The sequence below is a fragment of the Heteronotia binoei genome, chromosome 1, assembly GCF_032191835.1.
Source record: "Heteronotia binoei isolate CCM8104 ecotype False Entrance Well chromosome 1, APGP_CSIRO_Hbin_v1, whole genome shotgun sequence".
Lineage (NCBI taxonomy): Eukaryota > Metazoa > Chordata > Lepidosauria > Squamata > Gekkonidae > Heteronotia > Heteronotia binoei.
In genome coordinates this window covers 284456942-284480641 of record NC_083223.1, presented here as the reverse complement: position 1 = coordinate 284480641, position 23700 = coordinate 284456942, and the positions used below count along the sequence as shown (strand labels likewise).

General features: G+C 52.5%; 1 protein-coding gene across 1 annotated transcript in view; it reads left to right on the top strand.

Moving 5' to 3' along the window:
- Positions 1-18703, top strand: part of KIRREL1 (kirre like nephrin family adhesion molecule 1) — a 31301-nt gene extending 12598 nt beyond the window's left edge. Inside the window, 14 exon segments of the mRNA XM_060260425.1 lie at positions 56-213; positions 4984-5032; positions 5035-5088; positions 5091-5132; positions 7775-7880; positions 8023-8171; positions 8352-8479; positions 9396-9522; positions 13363-13463; positions 14046-14244; positions 15991-16098; positions 16428-16567; positions 17299-17376; positions 18113-18703. Coding sequence (XP_060116408.1) covers positions 56-213; positions 4984-5032; positions 5035-5088; positions 5091-5132; positions 7775-7880; positions 8023-8171; positions 8352-8479; positions 9396-9522; positions 13363-13463; positions 14046-14244; positions 15991-16098; positions 16428-16567; positions 17299-17376; positions 18113-18580 — 1907 coding nt within the window. The 3' untranslated portion in view covers positions 18581-18703.
- Positions 18704-23700: the final 4997 nt, after the last annotated feature.

Sequence of the window (23700 nt, the reverse complement as noted above, 5' to 3'; positions counted from 1 at the left end):
GAGAGGCAGGATCCAGAACGGCAGCCGCTGATCGTATTTTCTTCTTCCTTTCCAGTTCCCCCTGAGGACCCCGTCATCGATGGCGCCCCGGAGATTCTGTTGCGGGCAGGAACACCCTACAACCTCACTTGCTGGGCACGGAACGCCAAGCCAGCTGCCTCGATCGTCTGGTTCCGAGATGGGGTGCAGCAGCCAGAAGCCGCCATGTCCACGGTATGGTGGGGGGGGGGGAGGAAATGCCTTGGTCCCGAGAGCAGGCCCTGTTGCTAGAGCGAACTCCCACTTATTCCCAGATGACTAACTTCAGCCTGATGGGACCAACTTTGGCATCCTGCCCTGGAAATGTGCAGCCTTGATTCTCAAGCCATTTTGAATTCACAGGGAAGCTTCTGGAGATACAAACCTACCACAGACTTGGAAGGGACCTCCAGAGTCACCTAGAGGAGATTGGATAAGCATATGGAGCAGAGGTCCATCAGTGACTATTAGCCACAGAGTATTGTTGGAACTCTCTTTCTGGGGCACTGATGCTCTGTATCCTTGATGCTTGGAGGGGGGGAGAACAGTGGAAGGACTTCTAGTGTCTTGGCCCCATTGATGGACCTCCTGATGGCACCTGGGTTTCTTGGCCACTGTGTGACACAGAGTGTTGGACTGGATGGGCCATTGGGCTGATCCAACATGGCTTCTCTTATGCTCTTATGTCTGGGGCAGGGATGCTCTGTCTTCTTGGAGCTTGAAGGGCAACAGCAGGAGAGCTTCTAGTGTCTTGGCCCCACTGATGGACCTCCTGATGGTGCCTGGTTTTTTTGGCTACTGTGTGACACATTAGATGGGCCTAATCCAGCATGGCTTCTCTTATGTTCTTAGTTCAACATCCTGCAAAATGCAGGAAACACACACACATACACATTCAGTGACCCCTGTTCCATGCCCAGAAGATGACAAAAACCTCCAGGATATACGGCCAATCTGGCCTGAAGAAAAATTACTGACTGACCCCAAAGTGTTGATCAGCATTTCCCTGGGCATGTCAGAAAGGGCCAGGAGAACTAAGCCCTGATGCAGCCCTTCCTGCCCTCCTTCTCAGGATCTGCCTAATTCACAGGACCTTCATTGCTGTCAGGTGGCCATCCAGCCTCTGTTGAAAAACCCCCAAGGAAGGAGAGCCCACCAGCTCCCAAGGAGAAAGCCTGTTCCACTGAGGAATTGCTCTAACAGTCAGGAAGTTCTTCCTAATGTTTAGCTGGGAACTCTTTTGATTTAATTTCAAACCACCGGGCCTAGTCCAACCTTCTGGGGCCGCAGAAAACATTCCACACCATCCTCTAGATGACAGCCCTTCAAGTACTTGAAGATGGTGATCCCATCACCTCTCTGCTGCCTCCTCTCCAGGCTAAACATGCCCAGCTCCTTCCACCCTTCCTCGTAGGACTTGGGGGCAGCCACTGGTGCCCCCACTCTGCAGTGTGCTCAGGGCGATGGTTTACTCACTAGCCCCCCCCCGCCCCATCCTGACTCTCTCCCTGGGTGGACATACCTCCCTTCAGTTTGGTGTAGTGGTTGACTCTTATCTGGGAGAACCGGGTTTGATTCCCCACTCCTCCACTTGCAGCTGCTGGAATGGCCTTGGGTCAGCCATAGCTCTGGCAGAGGTTGTCCTTGAAAGGGCAGCTGCTGTGAGAGCCCTCTCAGCCCCACCCACCTCACAGGGTGTCTGTTGTGGGGGAGGAAGGTAAAGGAGATTGTAGGCCGCTCTGAGATTTGGAGTGGAGGGCGGGATATAAATCCAATATCTTCTTCTTCTTCTTCTTCTTCTTCTTCTTCTTCTTCTTCTTCTTCTTCTTCTTCTTCTTCTTCTTCTTCTTCTTCTTCTTCTTCTTCTTCTTCTTCTTCTTCTTCTTCTTCTTCTTCTTCTCTTCCTGTGTTGCTCTCCATCTGGTAGAGAATGCAACTCAGTCTTTTGAATGCATGAAAGGAAAACGGCTCCAAACATGAGCCCGCTTCCTCCCCGCCTGGCTTCTTTTCTGCCTTCCCTCTTATGCTCTCAGAAACTCTCCGCTCCTTTTTACATTATTAATTTGATTTCCCGTCCCCCCCACCCCCGCCCCGCAACCTTCCCACTGACAGCTGCGTCAGCCCATCCGGAGTTTGCTTCGGAGAGAGCCGTTCCCTGCTCATTAATCCCTTCGCACTTTATGGTGCGATAACGTTAATGCTGAGGACCTCGTTGGGCATTTAACAGGCCTGGCAGAAGCCAGGCGGGAGTTGGTTTGCATACAGGCTAATTCGGAAATAATTATCTGAACAGCTCGCGCTCCCCACCCGCCTGAACTTCTCCAGCACCCGACGGAGCCTGATCCCCAGCGAAGACTCTTGCCAGCAAGGCGGCCTCGCTCTGAATTGTTTCTGAACTTTGGTTGAGTGAGCAAAGTCAGAACCAGAGAGATATTGCTGCGTGCGGATTTTGGGGTCCCTTAACTGAGCCTTGATTATTTCCAGAGCGCTTTCGCCCTGCGCTGGTGAGAGAGTTCAGGATCATAGAATCAGACTTGGAAGAGATCTCCAAGGTCATCTAGTCCAACCCCTTGCACAATGCAGGGAATTCACAAATACCTCCCCACCCCCTCACACACACACAGTGATCCCTGCTCCATGCCCAGAAGATGCCCCCTCCCCCCAAAAAAGACTCTCCAGGATCCCTGGAAAAACTGGCCTGGAGAAAAATTGCTGACTGACCCCAAGTGACAATCAGCATTTCTCTGGGCTTGTAAGAAAGGGCCAGGAGAACAAAGCCCTGATGCATCCCCCCCTCCTGCCCTCCCTCTCTGCTTAATTCACAGGATCAGCCTGTCTGTCTAATGGCCATCTAGCCTCTGTTTAAAAGCCTCCATAAGAACAGAAGAGAAGCCATGTTGGGTCTGGCCAATGGCCCATCCAGTCCAACACTCTGTGTCACATAAGAACATAAGAGACATGATGTGACATGATAGAGGTTTACAAGATAATGCATGCGATGGAGAAAGTAGAGAAAGAAGTACTTTTCTCCCTTTCTCACAATACAAGAACTCGTGGGCATTCGATGAAATTGCTGAGCAGACAGGTTAAAACGGATAAAAGGAAGTACTTCTTCACCCAAAGGGTGATTAACATGTGGAATTCACTGCCACAGGAGGTGGTGGCGGCCACAAGTATAGCCACCTTCAAGAAGGGTTTAGATAAAAATATGGAGCACAGGTCCATCAGTGGCTATTAGCCACAGTGTATGTGTGTATATAAAAAAATTTTTCCACTGTGTGACACAGAGTGTTGGACTTGATGGGCCATTGGCCTGATCCAACATGGCTTCTCTTATGTTCTTAGAAGCCCTGTTGGATCAGGCCATTGGCCCCTCCAGTTCAACACTCTGAGTCACATAAGAACATAAGAGAAGCCCTGTTGGATCAGGCCAGTGGCCCCTCCAGTCCAACACTCTGTGTCACATAAGAACATAAGAGAAGCCCTGTTGGATCAGGCCAATGGCCCATCCAGTCCAATACTCTGTGTCTCATAAGAACATAAGAGAAGCCATGTTGGATCAGGCCAGTGGCCCATCCAGTCCAATACTCTGTGTCTCATAAGAACATAAGAGAAGCCATGTTGTATCAGGCCAGTGGCCCATCCAGTCCAACACTCTGTGTCTCATAAGAACATAAGAGAAGCCCTGTTGGATCAGGCCAATGGCCCATCCAGTCCAACACTCTGTGTCACATAAAACATGAGAGAAGCACTGTTGGATCAGACCAATGGCCCCTCTAGTCCAACACTCTGTGTCACACAGTAGCCAAAAACCCCCAGGTGCCATCAGGAGGTCCATCAGTGAGCCCAGGACACTAGAAGCCCTCTCTCTGTTGCCCCCCTCCCCAAAGCACCAAGAATACAGAGCATCACTGCCCCAGACATAAGAACATAAGAGAAGCCATGCTGGATCAGGCCAATGGTCCATCCAGTTCATCACTCTGTGTTACACAGTGGCCAAAAAGCCCAGGTGCCATCAGGAGGTCCACCTGTGGGACCAGGACACTAGAAGCCCTCCTACTGTGCCCCCTCAAGCACCAAGAATACAGAGCATCACTGCCCCAGACAGAGAGTTCCAACGATACGCTGTGGCTAAAAGCCACCGATGGACCTTTGCTCCAGATGTTTATCCAATCCCCTCTTGAAGGTGGCTATGCTTGTGGCCGCCATCACCTCCTGTGGCAGTGAATTCCACATGTTAATCACCTTTTGGGAGAAGAAGTACTTCCTTTTATTAGTTCTAACCCGACTGCTCAGCAATTTCATGGACTGCCCACGAGTTCTTGTATTGTGAGAAAGGGAGAAAAGTCCTTCTTTCTCTACTTTCTCTGTCCCATGCATAATCTTGTAAACCTCTCTCATGTCCAAGGAAGGAGAGCCCACCACCTCCCAAGGAGGAAGCCTGTTCCACTGGGGAACTGCTCTGTTCGTTCCTTCTAATTTTTTCCCCTTAGTAAGAGGAGCAGTTTCCATCTTGGGCAGAGCAGAAGCAGTCTTAAAGGGGGCAAAGGGCAGTCCAAGACCCTGCCCGGCTCCAGATGGCTGCTGAGCATAAGAGAAGCCATGCTGGTTCAGGCCAATGGTCCATCCAGTCCAGCACTCTGTGTCACACAGTGGCCAAAAAGCCCAGGTGCCATCAGGAGGTCCACCTGTGGGACCAGGACACTAGAAGCCCTCCCACTGTGCCCCCCCAAGCAGCAAGAATACAGAGCATCACTGCCCCAGATGGCTGCTGAGCGGGACTTCCTGTGTTGCTCATGAGTGGTTGTTCATGTACACGACTCCAAGGGAGCGCTGGTCAGGATCCATCCACCGAGCCATCCTGTCCCTTCCCAGGGGCCTGCAGAGGCCTGAAATTGTACACGCACACACACACATTGGTCCCCTCCCACTACCAGATCTTTTTCTGGTCCCCCCCCCCACCAGGAAGTGTTGTCAGATGGAAAGCGGGAGAGCACCATGAGCCAGCTGCTGATCACCCCACGGACCAGGACATCGGAAGGGTCTTTGTCTGCCGCTGCAGCAACGAAGCGATCCCAGCGGCAAGGAGACCGCCATCAAACTCAACGTTCACCGTGAGTGGAGAGCCAGTTTGGTACAGTGGTTAAGTCTTATCTGGGGCAACCGGGTTTGATTCTCCACTCCTCCCCTTGCAGCTGCTGGAATGGCCTTGGGTCAGCCAGAGCTCTCTTATGTGGGTGAACCGGGTTTGATTCCCCACTCCTCCCCTTGCAGCTGCTGGAATGGCCTTGGGTCAGCCAGAGCTCTCTTATGTGGGTGAACCGGGTTTGATTCCCCACTCCTCCCCTTGCAGCTGCTGGAATGGTCTTGGGTCAGCCAGAGCTCTCTTATCTGGGAGAACCGGGTTTGATTCCCCACTCCTCCACTTGCAGCTGCCGGAATGGCCTTGGGTCAGCCAGAGCTCTCTTATCTGGGAGAACCGGGTTGGATTCCCCACTCCTCCACTTGCACCTGCTGGAATGGCCTTGGGGTCAGCCAGAGCTCTCTTATTTGGGAGAACCTGGTTTGATTCCCCACTCCTCCACTTGCACCTGCTGGAATGGCCTTGGGTCAGCCAGAGCTCTCTTATCTGGGAGAACTGGGTTGGATTCCCCACTCCTCCACTTGCAGCTTCTGGAGTGGCCTTGGGTCAGCCAGAGCTCTCTTATCTGGGAGAACCGGGTTGGATTCCCCACTCCTGCACTTGCACCTGCTAGGATCGCCTCGAGTCAGCCCAGAGCTCTCTTATCTGGGAGAACCGGGTTTGATTCCCCACTCCTTCACTTGCACCTGCTGAGATGGCCTTGAGTCAGCCACAGCTCTCTTATCAGGGAGAACCGGGTTTGGTTCCCCACTCCTCCACTTGCAGCTGCTGGAATGGCCGTGGGTCAGCCATAGCTCTCGCAGGAGTTGTTCTTGAAAGGGCAGCTTTTGTCAGAGCTCTCTCAGCCCCACCCACTTCGCAGGGTGTCTGTTGTGGGGGAGGAAGGGGAAGGAGATTGTGAGCCTCTCTGAGACTCTTGAGATTCAGAGTGGAGGGCAGGATATAAATCCAATATCATCTTCTTCTTCAACCCTTTGTTGTGGGGATCGGGGCCCAGAGCCACCGGAGGGTAGCGGCCCCCTGAAGGAGCGGCCCAGCCAGGAAGTCGGTGTGATCTTGCTGTCTCTTCCCCAACTGCCACAATGGGTTTGGTATATTTATCTAGAGATTTCTGCACTGCTTCCCCCAAAATGCTGTACAGCATCCTTTTTCTCTCTTCCTTTGGGGCATCGAAACAACAACCCTGTGAGGCAGGTTAGGCTGAGAGAACATGGCTGGGCCCAAGGTGACCAGTGAGCTTCCACAGCAGAATGTGTCAGCCATATTGGCCTGCAGCAGAGGAGCTGGATTCGAGTCCAGCGGTGCCTTAGACACCAATGAGGTTTTCCTGGTACATGAGCATTTGACAATCAGATCTTTCTTCTTCAGATACATCAGATCCATTGAGTGCTGTAGATTGTTAGATTCCATTTCCATTTCCTTTATTAGCTTCTATGACCAAAGGTCTTAAGCTCAACCAGAATGAATCAATAATGAAACATACATATCAAAGACTAAAATCAGTCTATATAGATGGTTTCAAGCCTCCAAAGGAAAAAAAAGAGGGGGGGGGGGAGAAAGGGAGAGACACTCTGTCAGATATGTTGAGAACAGAACAGAACTAATATGAAGTATAGAATTGGTCACGATTTAATGATTAGATGTCTAAATAATGGAATGTGGACGTAGATTACTTTTAAACTGAGTATGTAAGGAGGAGGGAAGAAGGCGTTAAAAGAGAGGGCAAAACAAGAAGGGTAAAACATGAACGTGAGAAAGCTACTTATAGATAGTGGTTATAGAGAGTAACTGCTTATTTCATCTTAATGTATGTTGTTATTATTTTTATCTTTTTTAAGCCTCTGCTTTGGTTATATTATACATTATAAGGAATTTTGCGAATAAAAATCTTGAAAGTGAAAAAAATAATAATGAAACATACATTACTCATAAAACATTACTCATTACTCGTAAAATCACAAAATTCAAAATTTAGAGTCAAAAGATTCAAATCTAAAATGTAAATAAAATATTCAAACAGGGATTTCTGATAAAACCTGCGGTTCACTGAACTAAATCTAAAATCATCATATTAGCCGAACATATACCAGATTCTATTACAATCGGATCAACCCAGATTTTTGTCGTTTTACAGATAAAATTATCATTAAACGTATTGTAACGAAATAGGCGGTTTCAGGATTAATATCTGCCAACAAATAGGGGACCGCCCACAATTCAGTTGGTCGCTGATGTTTGGTAAGAACTGGAGTTATCCAAATTGACCGAGGAATCGACCACTGATGACAGAATAAGTTTCAAGTCCAGTAAGACCCCCCAAGTTTTTCAGTAGAAGCTTTCGAGAGTCAAACACCCTTCGTCAAATATTTCCAGCAAAGGGAGCTTTTGATTCTTGAAACCCCGGAGAGTTTGTCCTGGCATCTAGTTGTTCCTCAGCCGAAGGGGCATTCACAGCGGGGTCTTCCATCTCCACATCTAAGACATCACCAGACTGGGTCAAGGACAGCTGTGATGCCTTGGGCTTCCTCTGCACCGCCAGATGCTGGTCTCCAAGAGGAGGGAGTGGGAAGGGGAGATTTCTTCCTGGAGTACAGACATTCTCTCCTGTTCCAGACCCTCCGACAGTGACGCTGTCCATTCAGCCGCAGACGGTGCAGGAAGGGGAGAGGGTGACCTTTACCTGCCTGGCGACAGCCAACCCTGAGATCAAAGGCTACAGGTGAGGAGGGGGGGTGGGCGTGGGGGAGCGAGCCAGAGGGAGAAAGGGGGCCGACTGCTTGATGCCCTTCTGGGCCTCCTTTTGCTGCTCCCCACTCCAGAGTCTGAGGCCTTTCGTGTCCCCCCTCCCCACTTCCTCTCAGGTGGGCAAAAGGCGGCGTGATCCTGGAGGACGCCAAAGAGAGCAAATACGAGACTCAGGTGGACTACACCTTCTTCACGGAGCCTGTCTCCTGTGAGGTTCACAACGATGTGGGCAGCACCAACGTCAGCACCCTGGTGGACGTGCACTGTGAGTGGCCTGGTGGGAGGGTGGTCTGGCCCCCCGCCCCTGAGACCACCTTCCTCTTGAAGAGGCTGGAAGTTGCCCAAGTGGTTATGGTATGGAGGGGGGGGGTGGTCAGGGAGTTCCCAGGGGAGCTGCCGTCAGCTCTGTCACAGGCCTCGCCTCTCACCTGCTCTTTCTCTCCAGTCGCGCCCCGCATCGTGGTGGATCCAAAGCCCACCACCACCGACATCGGCTCAGACGTGACGCTGACCTGCGTGTGGGCCGGGAACCCCCCCCTCACCCTCACGTGGACCAAGAAGGAGTCCAACATGGTAACGCTCTGCCCTGCCGGGTTCTTTTGCCCCTCCCCGCTGGCACTCTGCCAAAGGGCACGGCCAACACCAGAATGAGGTCCATCTGAGGGGGGCGGGGGGTGAGGGATGTGATGAAAGGAAGGGGGAGCCGACGGAACAGGGGCATCTATCAGTGGGGAAGACAGCCATGGGGTGGAAGAGGGGACTGCACGGAGGGGAGTCTAAGGGGGTGGCTTTTGATGGGGGGCTACCAGGGTGAGGGAGTGGTGACCAGAGTTCCCTCTAAGCTGAATTAGTGTGAGCTGACTCACAGTTTTTTAGCCTCCAGCTCACACATTTGTGACTTAGCCCTGGAAAAACGGCCCCAGAGCAAACTAATTTTTGCAGGAGCTCACAATGTTCATGCCAGGAGCTCACGAAGTAGAATATGAACATATGAAGCTGCCTTCTACTGAATCAGATCCTCTTTGGTCCATCAAAGTCAGTATTGCCTACTCAGACTGGCAGCGGCTCTCCAGGGTCTCCAGCTGAGGTTTTTCACACCTCCTTGCCTGGACCCTTTTGAGTTGGAGATGCCGGGGATTGAACCTGGGACCTTCTGCTTACCAAGCAGATGCTCGACCACTGAGCCACCATCCCTCTCTTAACTGGCAGCAGCTCTCCAGGGTCTCAAGCGGAGGTTTTCTACGCCTACTTGCCTGGACCCTTTTGAGTTGGAGATGCCGGGGATGGAACCGGGGACCTTCTGCTCAACAAGCAGATGCTCGACCACTGAGCCACCATTCCTCGCCTACCACTGAGCCAATATCCTCTCACAAGACTCCACAGCTTAGCGGGAACATTGGTGGCGATCAGGGGCTGTTCCAATCCTTGCGTCGTCTCCCGTGCCCGACTTCTGCTCCTTCACGTGGTCACCTCCTGCTCTGGTTCCCAGGTGCTCAGCAACAGCAACCAGCTCTTCCTCAAGTCCGTCACCCAGGCGGAGGCGGGGCAGTACGTCTGCAAGGCCATCGTGCCGCGGATCGGGGTGGGCGAGCGCGAAGTCTCCCTCTTCGTCAACGGTAAGGGGGGCTGCCCTCCAAATGGGAAGGGGTTTCTCCCCCTCTTTGTCCAACACGAAGCTGGGCAGAGGGTGGCTGTCCAGCCACGGAGAGGCAGCAGCCTTTGTGCCCCCCCCCTCAGTCCTGCAGTCGGGGTCTCTCCGGGGATGAGGGGGGGGAGCTGACCAGGGGGGGCGGGACTGAAGATCAGCCTCCCACAGCCCGTGGGTCACTCCCCATAAGAACATAAGAGAAGCCATGTTAGATCAGGCCAATGGCCCATCCAGTCCAACACTCTGTGTCACATAAGAACATAAGAGAAGCCATGTTGGATCAGGCCAGTGGCCCCTCCAGTCCAACACTCTGTGTCTCATAAGAACATAAGAGAAGCCCTGTTGGATCAGGCCAGTGGCCCCTCCAGTCCAACACTCTGTGTCACATAAGAACATAAGAGAAGCCATGTTAGATCAGGCCAATGGCCCATCCAGTCCAACACTCTGTGTCACACAGTGGCAAAAATTTTTTATATATATATACACACACTGTGGCTAATAGCCACTGATGGACCTCTGCTCCATATTTTCATCTAAACCCCTCTTGAAGGTGGCTATACTTGTGGCCGCCACCACCTCCTGTGGCAGTGAATTCCACATGTTAATCACCCTTTGGGTGAAGAAGTACTTCCTTTTATCCGTTTTAACCTGTCTGCTCAGCAATTTCATTGAATGCCCACGAGTTCTTGTATTGTGAGAAAGGGAGAAAAGTACCTCTTTCTCTACTTTCTCCATCCCATGCATTATCTTGTAAACCTCTATCATGTCACCCCGCAGTTGACGTTTCTCCAAGCTAAAGAGTCCCAAGCGTTTCAACCTTTCTTCATAGGGAAAGTGTTCCAACCCTTGAATCATTCTAGTTGCCCTTTTCTGGACTTTCTCCAATGCTATAATATCCTTTTTGAGGTGCGGCGACCAGAACTGCACACAGTACTCCAAATGAGACCGCACCATCGATTTATACAGGGGCCTTATGATAGTGGCTGATTTGTTTTCAATTCCCTTCCTAATAATTCCCAGCATGGTGTTGACCTTTTTTATTGCAAACGCACACTGTGTTGACATTTTCAGTGAGTTATCTACCACGACCCCAAGATCTCTCTCTTGGTCAGTCTCTGCCAGTTCACACCCCATCAACTTGTATTTGTAGCTGGGATTCTTGGCCCCAATGTGCATTACTTTGCACTTGGCCACATTGAACCGCATCTGCCACGTTGACGCCCACTCACCCAGCCTCAACAGATCCCTTTGGAGTTCCTCACAATCCTCTCTGGTTCTCGCCACCCTGAACAATTTAGTGTCATCCGCAAACTTGGCAACTTCACTGCTCACTCCCAGCTCTAAATCATTTACTCCCCACGGGACCAGGGCCTAACACTCCCTGCCCCCAAAGAAATTGGGACACGAAACCATTTGAGGCTCATAAAAACAGAGAAGTGGGTCTGGGGCGGGGGAAGCCCCAGTTAAAAATATGAAAGTGACTAATAAAAACCGCCCACTTCCCTGCAGGGGTCCAGGCTGCTGCGTGGTACAATAAAGCTCCCTTGTATTCCTCTCCTCATTAGTAGAGCCCCTCTGAAGGCCCTCAGGGCTGGGCTGGGCGGGGCGGGGGGAAGAGTGTTTGGCCCCAGGGAGAAACTGAAGCCGTGACAGATCCTGCTGTATAAGATTATGTGTGGGATAGAGAGGGCCAAGAAAGAAGTGCTTTTCTTCCTTTCTCACAATGCAAGAACTCCTGACCACTCCATGGAAGTGATTAGCTGTGGGCTTAGAACAGGTAAAACGAAGGACTGGATGGGCCACTGGCCTGATCCAACATGGCTTCTCTTATGTTCTTATGAGAGTGGGAGGGCATCTGGAGTTCTGGTCCTGCCAGTAGACCTCCTGATGGCCCCTGAGTTTTGGGCACTGTGTGACACAGAGTGTTGGACTGGAGGGGCCTTTGGCCTGATGCAACGTGGCTTCTCTTCTGTTCTTATGAGGTTATGTCTTCTCGAAGCCAAGAGACTTGGCACTGGGATTCAGAGGTTTAGTACCTCTTAATGTGGGGTTCCCTTTAGTTGCCACTGAGAGACTTATCCTTCATTACTCTAACACACTTTTAAAGCCCTCTGTGCCTACGGTCATCGCTACATCCTCTGGCAGTGAATCCCACATTTTAGTCACTCTCTGCATGAAAAGCAGAACCACTCATACAAATACCATCCAACCTCCAGTGCGACAGAGAATCAGGGCAAAAGGTTTTGGTGGGGAGAATCCAGTGTTGAAATGTTCAGGAGTGGTGGGTATTCTTTTCTTTGAGAAACGGGGGCCACGTGCACACCCCCTGGGCTCAGAGCAACACCTTTTTCTGCCCACCAGAATGCAGAGATCCAGGGACGGTGTTTTGGCACCAGTTTCGTCTTCTGGTGGAAAACCACCTCAAGCTGCAAAGAAAGGCAGGATGTACATTTTGCGGAGCATAACATTTCCATGAGGACAGGGAATGGTGGCAAAGTTTCCCGTTCTCTGCTTCATAAACGTCACAGCTCATGAGAGGAGGACGGGCGGTCACTTGGCTTTTGCCAGGAGTGGCATAGCTGAGAGGGGGGTGGCATAGCTGAAAGCCAGTTTGGTGTAGTGGTGAAGTGCACGGACTCTTTATCTGGGAGAACCGGGTTTGATTCCCCACTCCTCCACTTGCACCTGCTGGAATGGCCTTGGGTCAGCCATAGCTCTGGCATAGGTTGTCCTTGAAAGGGCAGCTGCTGTCTGAGCTCTCTCAGCCCCACCCACCTCACAGGGTGTCTGTTGTGGGGGAGGAAGGGAAAGGAGCTTGTAGGCCGCTCTGAGACTCTGTTCTTGAAAGGGCAGCTTCTGTGAGAGCTCTCTCAGTCCCACCCACCTCACAGGGTGTCTGTTGTGGGGGAGGAAGGGAAAGGAGATTGTAGGCCACTCTGAGACTCTGTCCTTGAAAGGGCAGCTGCTGGGAGAGCCCTCTCCAGCCCCACCCACCTCACAGGGTGTCTTTTTCGGTAAACACAATTTTATTGATAACATATGGTAACCATATCCATTAATACCTTCTTTTTATCTATCCCATATGCTATTTCCAAGTCCCCCCTCCCCCCGTTACTTGACTCCCGCTGAAGTTATATACTTAAAATACTAACATTTAAAGGTACCCTTAAACCATAAGAACCTATATTCATATTCTACTTTTTTCTAGTATTGTCATTATCAAAAAATTGTCCAATATCCTTTTATATTCCATTCTTCTTCTACATAACATCTAAACTTTTTCCACTCCTTTTTATACACTTCCAAATCATAGTCTCTTAAGATTCTTGTTAGTTTGTCCATCTCACTCTATGTTATAACTTTTACAATCCAATCCCATTTTTCTGGTATTTTTTCTTGCTTCCATAACTGTGCATACAATGTCCTAGCCACTGAAAGCAAGTACCAGATCAGGGTGTCTTGTGGGGAAGGAAGGGAAAGGAGATTGTAGGCCGCTCTGAGACTCTGTCCTTGAAAGGGCAGCTGCTGTGAGAGCTCTCTCAGCCCCACCCACCTCACAGGGTGCCTGTTGTGGGGGAGGAAGACAAAGGAGATTGTGAGCCACTCTGAGATTCGGAGTGGAGGGCGGGATGTAAATCCAATAAATCTAATATCATCATAAGAGTTAGCCTCTGCCAGGACAAGGATCCTTTCCCTTCTCAGTGCAGCAGAATTGGTGTGTGTGTGTGTTCCTCCTCTATCTGGAAACCCCTCTCCCCAGAAACCCATCGCTTGCTTTCCACAACCACCCTTTCCTCCCCTTCCTCAGGTCCCCCGATCATCTCTAGCGATACCGTCCAGTACGCCGTGCGTGGAGACCGTGGGAAAGTAGAATGCTTCATTGGCAGCACCCCCCTGCCTGACCGCATAGTGAGCACTTCTGACATACGTGGTGTTTGGGGTTGGGAATGCCAGGGGCGGGGGGCCTGTGTCCTAAAAGTATGGCGGGATGGGGTTTTGTGGTTCCATCCTTTAGAGCAGGGGTGGCCAATGGTAGCTCTCCAGATGTTTTTTGCCTACAACTCCCAGCAGCCCCAGCTGGGGCTGCTGGGAGTTGTAGGCAAAAAACATCTGGAGAGCTACCGTTGGCCACCCTTGCTTTAGAGGGCTGTTGTCATCCTCCAAAGGATGTCTTCCTTCCCATTCTGTTTCACCCCACCCTGCCTATTAAGAGAGAGCCAGTTTGGTGTGGTGGTGAAGTGTGTGGCCTCTTATCTGGAAGAACCGGGTTTGATTCCCCACTCCTCCACTTGCACCTGCTGGAATGGCCTCGGGTCAGCCATAGCTATAACATGAGTTGTCTTTGAAAGGGCAGCTGCTGTGAGAGCCCTCTCAGTCCCACCCGCCTCACAGGGTGTCTGTTGTGGGGGGAGAAGATACAGGAGACTGTAAGCTGCTCTGATTCAGAGAGAAGGGCGGGGTATAAATCTGCAGTCGTCTTCTCCTTCTAAGGCCTGGGGCTGGAAGGAGAACGTCTTGGAAGCAGGGACTCTGGAGCGCTACACCGTGGAACGCAGCAACATCGGCCATGGGGTGCTCTCCACCTTGTCCATCAACAATGTGATGGAGGTGGATTTCCAGACCCGCTACAACTGCACCGCCTGGAACAGCTTCGGACCCCGGACGGTCATCATCCAGCTGGAGGAGAAAGGTGAGGCCAGGTAGGAGAGAACCATGTCTCCGAGGGGGGGGCAGCCGGATACTCCTCGAAGCCCTCCATAGAGCATGAAGGCCACGGCTGCCCTTTTCTTTCCAGTGCTTTTCCAGGATTCTTTTTCCTCCCTTGAAACTATTAACAGCAGTTGTTTTCAGCGGTGCTGAATCTCTCCTTTTAGCATCTGTCTCATCCCAAAGTTGCCCCCAGAGTACAGATCAAAAACGGGGACCAGGGTCAGAAAGGGGAACTGTTTCTGTAAGGTGAAATTCCATGTTTGCAGGAAAAGCCTTGGATTAACACACAGATGCACAAAAAAAAACAACAACATAGAAACATTGTGTGCACATGTTTGTGCATGTAGACACGCTCCCGTCACAGCTTAAATATAATGCTGACCAAGATCTCCCAAGATCACAGAGACCTTATGGAGCTGCAAACCACCTACTTATAGGAAGTGTTTCTTTTGAAAAATATGGGAGAGCTAGGAGAAAAACTGCAAGGAAAAAAGAGTGTTTGGAAAGCAAGTGGGGAAGTGAGGGTCAGTGAGGGGTGGGATTCCCTCTACCAACTTTTTTGCAGGTTGCTCTCTTTTAATACTTTGCAAAAGGCAGACAGCTTCTCTAGACCAGGTCTGTCCAGTTCCACACTGGCCCCACCGACTGGCAGTGGCTCTCCAGGGTCTTGGACAGAAAAGCATCTTTTTCATAAGAAGAGCCCTGCAAGATTAGACCAACGGTCCATCTAGTCCAGCATCCTGCTTCAGTCTAGCCTTCTGTCTCACACCGTGGCCAGCCAGTTCCTCTGGAGGGACAACAACGGGGCAGAGAGGCTGAGGCCTTCTCCTGAGAAGAACCTCAGAGGAGCCCTGCTGGGTCAGACCAGGGAGGGTCCATCTAGTCCAGCTCCTGTCTCTCACAGTGGCCAGCCAATTTCTCTGGAGGGCCAACAACAGGACAGAGAGGCCAAGGCCTTCCCCTGAGAAGAACATCAGAAGAGCCCTGCTGGGTCAGGCCAGGGAGGGTCCATCTAGTCCAGTCTCCTGTCTCACACAGAGGCTAAACAGTTCCTCTGGAGGCCAACAACAGGGCAGAGAGGCTGAGGCCTTCCCCTGAGAAGAACATCAGAAGAGCCCTGCTGGGTCAGGCCAGGGAGGGTCCATCTAGTCCAGTCTCCTGTCTCACACAGAGGCCAAATAGTTCCTCTGGAGGCCAGCAACAGGGCAGAGAGGCCGAGGCCTTCCCCTGAGAAGAACATCAGAAGAGCCCTGCTGGTTCAGACCAGGGAGGGTCCATCTAGTACAGCCTCCTGTCTCACACAGTAGCCAGCCAGTTCCTCTGGAGGGCCAACAACAGGGCAGAGAGGCCGAGGCCTTCCCCTGAGAAGAACATCAGAGGGCTCTGCTGGGTCAGACCAGGGAGGGTCCATCCAGTCCAGCCTCCTGTCTCAGACAGAGGCCAGCCAGTTCCTCTGGAGGGCCAACAACAGGGCAGAGAGGCCGAGGACTTCCCCTGATGCTGCCTCCTGGCTCGGATTCAGAGAACTGAGCCATTTGGGGTCTTATCAGCCACCTCCTTGAGATATTTTTATACTGGAGATGCTGCCTGGGATTGAACTTGGGACCTTTGGCATGCCAAGCTAATGCTTTTCTGCAGAGCCACAATACTGGCCAAGTACCTAGCAAGACCAAGAGTAGATAGGCTCCCAGTGTTTGAAGATGGACTCTGCTTTCTTCTGCTGCAGAGGTTGTGCCTGTGGGGATCATCGCTGGAGCTACCATTGGAGCTGGGATCCTCGTCATCTTCTGCTTCCTTGCTCTGGCCTGTTTCCTCTACCGACGTCGCAAAGGGAGTGAGTCCTGGGCAATGGGTTGGGGAGGGGGCGTGTATCACTTAACCATTCAGGTTGGGGAGGATGGGGGAGTGTCACTTAGCCATTCACATTCAGTAGTCTGATGGCATCTTGCAAGAACTACAAGGAAGCTTGTGGGGGGATGGCCACTCCTAGCATGCCCCACTATTTATCTGCGGAGGAGTAAGCCACAGTCCCTTCCTGAAGGCCCCAGCTGTATCAGCCAGCTGGCCATCTTTCTGCACCCCTAGAAGCTCATATGGGGCCTTCTAGAAGCCCCTCTTGCAGTTCCTGAGGATCTAGCCATGTGTTTGCCCTCTGCCTGGCAGGCCGTAAAGATGTGACCTTACGGAAGCTGGACATCAAGGTGGAGACGGTGAACCGGGAGCCCCTCACACTGCACACGGACCGCGAGGAGGACACAGCCAGCGTCTCCACGGCCACTCGCGTCATGAAAGCCATCTACTCGGTGAGAGGCAGATGTGTCCCTTCCATTGCCCATCAACATGCCTTCTGAAAACAGCCAGGGGAGAAGTGACTGGGTGGAGCATAGACATATCCTTCTTGAGCATGGGAGATGGAGGGTCAGGGCCAATGGAACCACACAGGACCACGCCCACATGGCCTGCTCCAGTGTGGGGATGATGTCGCTCAGCTCTGGAAGTGTGCAGACTGATGAGATCTTGTTGTGGGGAATGAGCATAAGGGTTGAAAGGAACTGGAAGCAGCACATTCTTGGAAGAGGGTTACGGGCCCAGGATGAGGCATGACACTGCCTTCTCTCGGTCCATCATGGCCAGTTCTTTGGAGGCAGCAGCTGTCTGGGTCTTGGATCAAAAAGATCTTTTATATCGTCAACTTCCTCATGGTGATTCACTAGAGGAGGGATGGGGGTAGTTGTGAATTTCCCGTGTTGTGCAGGGAGCTGGACTCAATGACCCTTGGGGTACCTTCTAGCTCTTATGTTTTTCTGTTAGGGACTGAGCCTGGGGCTTTTTGCCTCCCAGGCAGATGCTGCACTGCTGAGCCACAGCTCTTCCCCAGACAGCTTCTTCTAGTATCTCCCCTTACTGGGAAAAGTGGCCAAGTTAGAGATCTTCCATGGGTTCTTTGGGAGGGCTGTAAGAGAGGAGAATTCAGAAGCTCTCAGAATGCTGAGAAATGTGACCACTGCCTTTGCTGCTCTTTTCTCGCTGCCAGTCATTTAAGGATGACGTGGACTTGAAGCAGGACTTGCGCTGTGACACCATCGACACCCGGGAGGAGTATGAGCTGAAGGTAAGCAAAGTGGCATGAAGAGCTGGCACCATACATGGTTTGTGAGTCCCCTTTGCATATGTGCAGTCTGACAATAATTAACCTGCATCACAGGGTGGTTTCCATGGGGAATAAAATGGCAGTGGGGGAAACTGTGTGTTAAAACAACCACAGGTCCTGTTAAGGGGGAGATGTGGGATATAAATACATAGAAATAAGCATTTCTTCAGTCAGAGGTGTACCTGTGCCCATGAAAGGACCCTTGCCTGGGGCTTCCAAACCTCTTGGTTGGCATTTGCACACATGCTGGTACCATCTCCCAGTTTCTGCAGGGGAGGATTGTCTGCCCAACAGGTAGGTCTCATGATGGAGGGTAGTCAACCGAGTGCGGTTCCTTGCTGCGCCAAAATGACAAATTGAGCACCCTGCTGGTCACCAGTCTCTGGAAGATCCTTTAGAAGACCTGGCTTTTGCGGGTCAGGATTCAGCAGTATTACAATGCTGCCAGACTTAGATCCTTCTGAGCATGCTCAGACCCTTTGCTGAATTCAAAGGGGCGTCACCCCCTGCAGCTTGACCGAGAGTCAGTTCTCAAGGAGTTTGTCTCAGCCCAGGTGAGTGGCCCCCACCACAAATGCAACAGCAGCCCCCCAAATTGTCCACCTGAGGTGCCAAGGCCCCACACCTTCCCAGGGAGCCACGGAAGAGTTGAGACCCTCAGGCAACCCGATGACTTCCCTGCTCCCTTCTCTTTCAGGATCCCACCAACGGCTACTACAACGTCCGTGCCCACGAGGACCGCCCGTCTTCCCGCACCGTGCTCTACGCCGACTACCGCAACCCAGGCCCTACCCGCTTCGAAGGGCGCCCCTCCTCTCGCCTCTCCCACTCCAGCGGCTACGCCCAGCTCAGCACCTACGGCCGGGGTCCGGCCTCCGACTACAGCGGTGACCCCGTGCCGGGCCCAACAGGAGGCCCCACTGCGGCTGAGACCGCCAGCCAGTTGTCTTACGAGACTTACGGGGGGCACACGGCCTTCCCTCCCAACGCGGGCTATGCCACCTACCGCCTGGGCTACACCCAGCCCCCGCCGCCCACCCTGGACAGAGCCACCTACGACACCTACGACCCCTTGGGCAAATACACCACCGCGGCCACCCGTTTCTCGTACACCTCCTCGGACTACGGGCAGCGCTTCCAGCAGCGGATGCAGACGCACGTCTGACTCACGAGCCGGGTGTGGAGCAGGGGGGCAGGTACCTCATGATGGTCCCCTGATATTCAGGGGCTTTTCCCAACCCCCCCTGCCCTGCTGCAGGCCAGACCGACGGCGGGTGCCGTGCCACAGGGAACACCCTCGTGGGCTTCCTCTGAGGGACACTCATGCTCCTCTTCCTCGGATGGCACAAAAAGAAACAGAAAGGCAGTTGTGCTCCCTCTCGCTGGACACAGGAGCTGCGTGGGGCCATGCAGCCAGGTAGAAAGGGAGGGGCAAGTCATTGTGTCCGTCCCCCCCACCCCAACCAACTTAGATTCTGCCTTCTCTGCCACAATCTCGTCCAACGAAAACTCCTGTTCCGAGTGGACTGGGGAGGTGGGAACGGGCTGAGCAAGGGAAGACAAGAGGTTGAAGCAGACCAAAATCAAGGCGGGGAGGGGGCTACAAGTGCCAGCCGAGGGGGGAGGGGCTCTGTGCTGTAGTGGGGGGGGGGGCTTCTGAGCCACAGCTGCCTACTGCTTGCTCCGGAGTCTTCTCTGCTCTCTCTAAGCCACAAGCCAGAGCCTTTTGGAAAGCACCGCTAGTGTAGCCAGCCCATAGTGCGGGCTGCTTCCTGCTGCTCCTGCGGCCAGTGGAAAGCAAGCTCTCTGGGCAGATCCTGGGCACTGCGGGGCCTCCTTGGGGGATTGCTGCCACGCCCCTCTTGAGCCCGGCCCCTCCCACCAGTCCAGGAAGGTGTGCAGGGTGAGGCCCCTGCAGCCAAGGTACTGCCAAGCCCAGGGCCCTGGCAAATCAGGTACGGAGGAGGAGCCTTCTCCCAAGCTCCAGGGACCTCCCCTCCTCCCCCCAAAGTCAGAGAACTAGGATGGAGCGGGGGAGGTGCCATTGTGGTGCGCGGTTTCCTCTGTTTCCAGGCACTGCACTTTGAAAGGCAAGGGGGCTGGCGAGTTCGAAACACCTGGAAGAGCAGTGGGAGGGGGAAGGGTCCTGAGGGGAGGTCCTTCGCTGGCCCCTGAGAGCTGGACACTCAGGAAGATTTCCCCCCCAGTACTGGCAACGGAATCTCCTTCCTGCCCCTGCTCCAGGGTTGTGGATCCGGTCTCTGGAAGGAGGGAGGGAGGGGAAGTCGCCCCTTCCCGGGAGGGTCGCTTCCTGCCGTGGCATCCCCCCCCTCCCAGGGCCATGAGGTCTCTGACACCCCTACAAAGAGACATTTTAGACCATGATTAAATTCCATGGTTGGGGGGGGGGGCGCTGATTCCGGGATGCGACACCTTGAATGTTTTTGTGCTGTGAGGGCAGAATCTCCTTCCCTCCCTGCCCCTTCCCGACACATCCCCCCTCCCTCCCCGGGGCATTCCCCCCCCCCTTCCTGTCAGGCATTCCAGGGGGCACAACGGGGAAGGGGAGAGACTCAGACCTCCCCCCCCCCCCGCTTCCTTGCCACCCAAGGGATCTCTCTCTCTCCCCACGCCCAATCCTCACAACCCTTTGACTACCAATCCGTTGCGTTTGAATGCATATGGTTGGGATAAAGATTTTTCTTTTATTTCCTTTTGAGAGATGTGTATATATTATTTCCCATTCCCACCCCCCACAAAGGACCAATCAGCAGCCTCCCTCTTCATCCACTTCTTGTGCCTTAAAACTGTCTGGTTTGACCAGTGAGGGCGTCCCCTGGGGGCGGGGAGGGGGGGGCTTGCCAGGGCAGAGGGGAAGCCAAAGGTGCCAGTGCTGCTCCTCCCCCTATCCCACCGCTGGGGCATCGTGAGCACCCTCCAAGGGGCGCTCACGACTTTCTTTGCCTGCCACGTTTCTAGCATGGGGGCCAAACTAAGCACAGATGCTCCCTGGGAGCACAAACAGCACAAATCTTTCTGTGGGGGGGGTCATCTTCCTGCTCTTGAATTGACTATGGTGCCCCCCCGGCTGTGGCAAGGAGGCAGACGGCCACACCGAGCCAATTCCTGGATGGGGGGTTGAACTTGGGCCTCAGTTAGTCACGTTTTTTTGGCATGTTTCATACGCACATCACGTGCCGTGGCCGTTCTTTCCTAGTTCATTGTGATTTGGGGCCTCAGTAGCTGGGGAAGTCCCGAGTGGGGGGGGGAAAGGTTCTTTGGACCCCTGGGAGGGCTTGGCCAAAACTGCAGCCCAAGTCAGGTCTTCGTTTAGACACTATTGGGAGGGGAAAGGTGCTCTCTGTGGAGGCAGAAGCTGCTCTTGTGCATTCTTGCTCGCTGCCGGCAAATCCCAGTTTGGTGTAGTGGTTAAGTGTGCGGACTCTTGCCTGGGAGAACCGGGTTTCCCCACTCCTCCACTTGCACCTGCTGGAATGGCCTTGGGTCAGCCAGAGCTGTCCTTGAAAGGGCAGCTGCTGGGAGAGCCCTCTCAGCCCCACCCACCTCATAGGGTATCTCTTGTAGGGGGAGAAGATATAGGCGATTGTAAGCCGCTCTGAGTCTCTGATTCAGAGAGAAGGGCGGGGTATAAATTTGCAGTCGTCTTCTTCTTATAGATCTGGAGAGCCAGTTTGGTGTAGTGGTTAAGTGTGCGGACTCTTTCCTGGGAGAACCGGGTTTGATTCCCCACTCCTCCACTTGCAGCTGCTGGAATGGCCTTGGGGCAGCCATAGCTACCAAAGGAGTTGTCCTTGAAAGGGGAGCTGCTGTCAGAGCTCTCTCAGCCCCACCCACCTCACAGGGCATCTGTTGTGGGGAAAGAAGATGAAGGAGATTGTGAGCCGCTCTGAAACTCTGATTCGGATCGAAGGGTGGGGTATAAATCTGCAATTCTTCTTCTTTTTCAATATCAGGGGATGGAACCCCCTGTACCTGCCCCCTCGCTGTTGCTCTGGCTAATCATGGCGGGGAGGGGACTTTGGTGCCTAAGGAAGAGGGCAGGCTTGTTTGCAAAGAGGGAGCTATTTGGAGAAAGGGGTATTCCGTCCAAAGCATTCTTCTTCAGATTATTCTTGCAAGCTCACAGACTCCAGATTGTCCTCTGAGTGGCGGGGCGATGCCCTTCTGAGGCCTGTTAGTTTGAACAATCCAGAAAGGGCAGGTCAGAAGCAGAGGGGGGGGGGCAGGAGTTGTAAAGCAGCGTGGGACCCTGCCCCCCCCCTACACATTTTGCCATGAAGGACGGTAGGTCTCTACTCTGGGGGAAGAAAGGATTCTCTGGGGCCAGTCAAAGGGCTTCAAGCTGCCATCTGCCCAGAGGCTATGGGGCTGCCCGTGGGAGGAGACATGGTTGGAGGGCAGGTACACACAAGCTCGCTTGCAAGCGGTCCTCTGCAGCCGTCCAGAGCAGCCTGCCCCCCCCCCAGGGCTTGAGCAATAAATACACCGAGGTCTTTGCCCTTCTCGTGGGGGCAAGAGTCCTCCAGCCACCCCCCCAGACTTCCAGGTGCAGAGCCCCCCCCCCGAAGGTGAAGGTTGCTTCCTTCTGCCCAGCTCCACCCTGGTCTACTCGGGTGTTCTTACAAAAAGACAACAACAATAATAATCTTGAGACATAAACCTGTGAATTGTCCCTCACTCCGTACCTTCCTTTTCTTGTTTGTTTTCTTTCTCATTTTAAAAATATTATGTACTATATTTTTAGTCTTAAACACGATATATTATATATATTTAATTTTTATATATATAAAGCCTAAATGTAAAAAAAAAGAAGTGTATGCATTTGCTTTTCCATAGCTAAGGCTGCGGGGGGGTGGGGCGGCGGTGGAGGTTGAAGGAGGAGGGGGCCGGCAAGGTTGTTCCAAAAATGAACTTCAGCCCAGCTGGTGATGGATGTGGGTGAGATTTTGCCAGATGCCCCAGCTGTTCCCTTTTCATAAGAACGTAAGAGAAGCCATGTTGGATCAAGGGGAGGGACGGTGGCTCAGTGGTAGAGCATCTGCTTGGGAAGCAGAAGGTCCCAGGTTCAATCCCTGGCATCTCCCAAAAAGGGTCCAGGCAAATAGGTGTGAAAAACCTCAGCTTGAGACCCCGGAGAGCCGCTGCCAGTCTGAGAAGACAATACTGACTTTGATGGACCAAAGGTCTGATTCAGTATAAGGCAGCTTCATATGTTCATATAAGTCAGTGGCCCATCCAGTCCAACACTCTGTGTCTCATAAGAACATAAGAGAAGCCATGTTGGATCAGGTCAGTGGCCCATCCAGTCCAACACTCAGTGTCACATAAGAACATAAGAGAAGCCATGTTGGATCAGGTCAGTGGCCCATCCAGTCCAACACTCTGTGTCTCATAAGAACGTAAGAGAAGCCATGTTGGATCAAGTCAGTGGCCCCTCCAGTCCAACACTCAGTGTCACATAAGAACATAAGAGAAGCCATGTTGGATCAGGTCAGTGGCCCATCCAGTCCAACACTCTGTGTCTCATAAGAACATAAGAGAAGTCATGTTGGATCAGGCCAGTGGCCCATCCAGTCCAACACTATGTGTCTCATAAGAACATAAGAGAAGCCATGTTGGATCAGGCCAGTGGCCCATCCAATCCAACACTCAGTGTCACATAAGAACATAAGAGAAGCCATGTTGGATCAGGTCAGTGGCCCATCCAGTCAAACACTCTGTGTCACATAAGAACATAAAGAGAAGCCATGTTGGATCAGGCCAATGGCCCATCCAGTCCAATGCTCAGTTTCACATAACATAAGAGAAGCCATGTTGGATCAGGTCAGTGCGCCATCCAGTCCAACACTCAGTGTCACATAAGAACATAAGAGAAGCCATGTCGGATCAGGTCAGTGGCCCATCCAGTCCAACACTCTGTGTCACACAGTGGCCAATATGTGTGGACCTCTGCTCCATATTTTTATCCAATCCCCTCTTGAAGCTGGCTATGCTTGTAGCCGCTACCACCTCCTGTGGCAGTGAATTCCACATGTTAATCACCCTTTGGGTGAAGAAGGACTTCCTTTTATCCATTTTAACCTGACTGCTCAGCAATTTCACTGAATGCCCACGAGTTCTTGTATTGTGAGAAAGGGAGAAAAGTACTTCTTTCTCTACTTTCTCCATCCCATGCATAATCTTGTAAACCTCTATCATGTCACCCCGCAGTCGACGTTTCTCCAAACTAAAGAGTCCCAAGTGTTTCAACCTTTCTTCATAGGG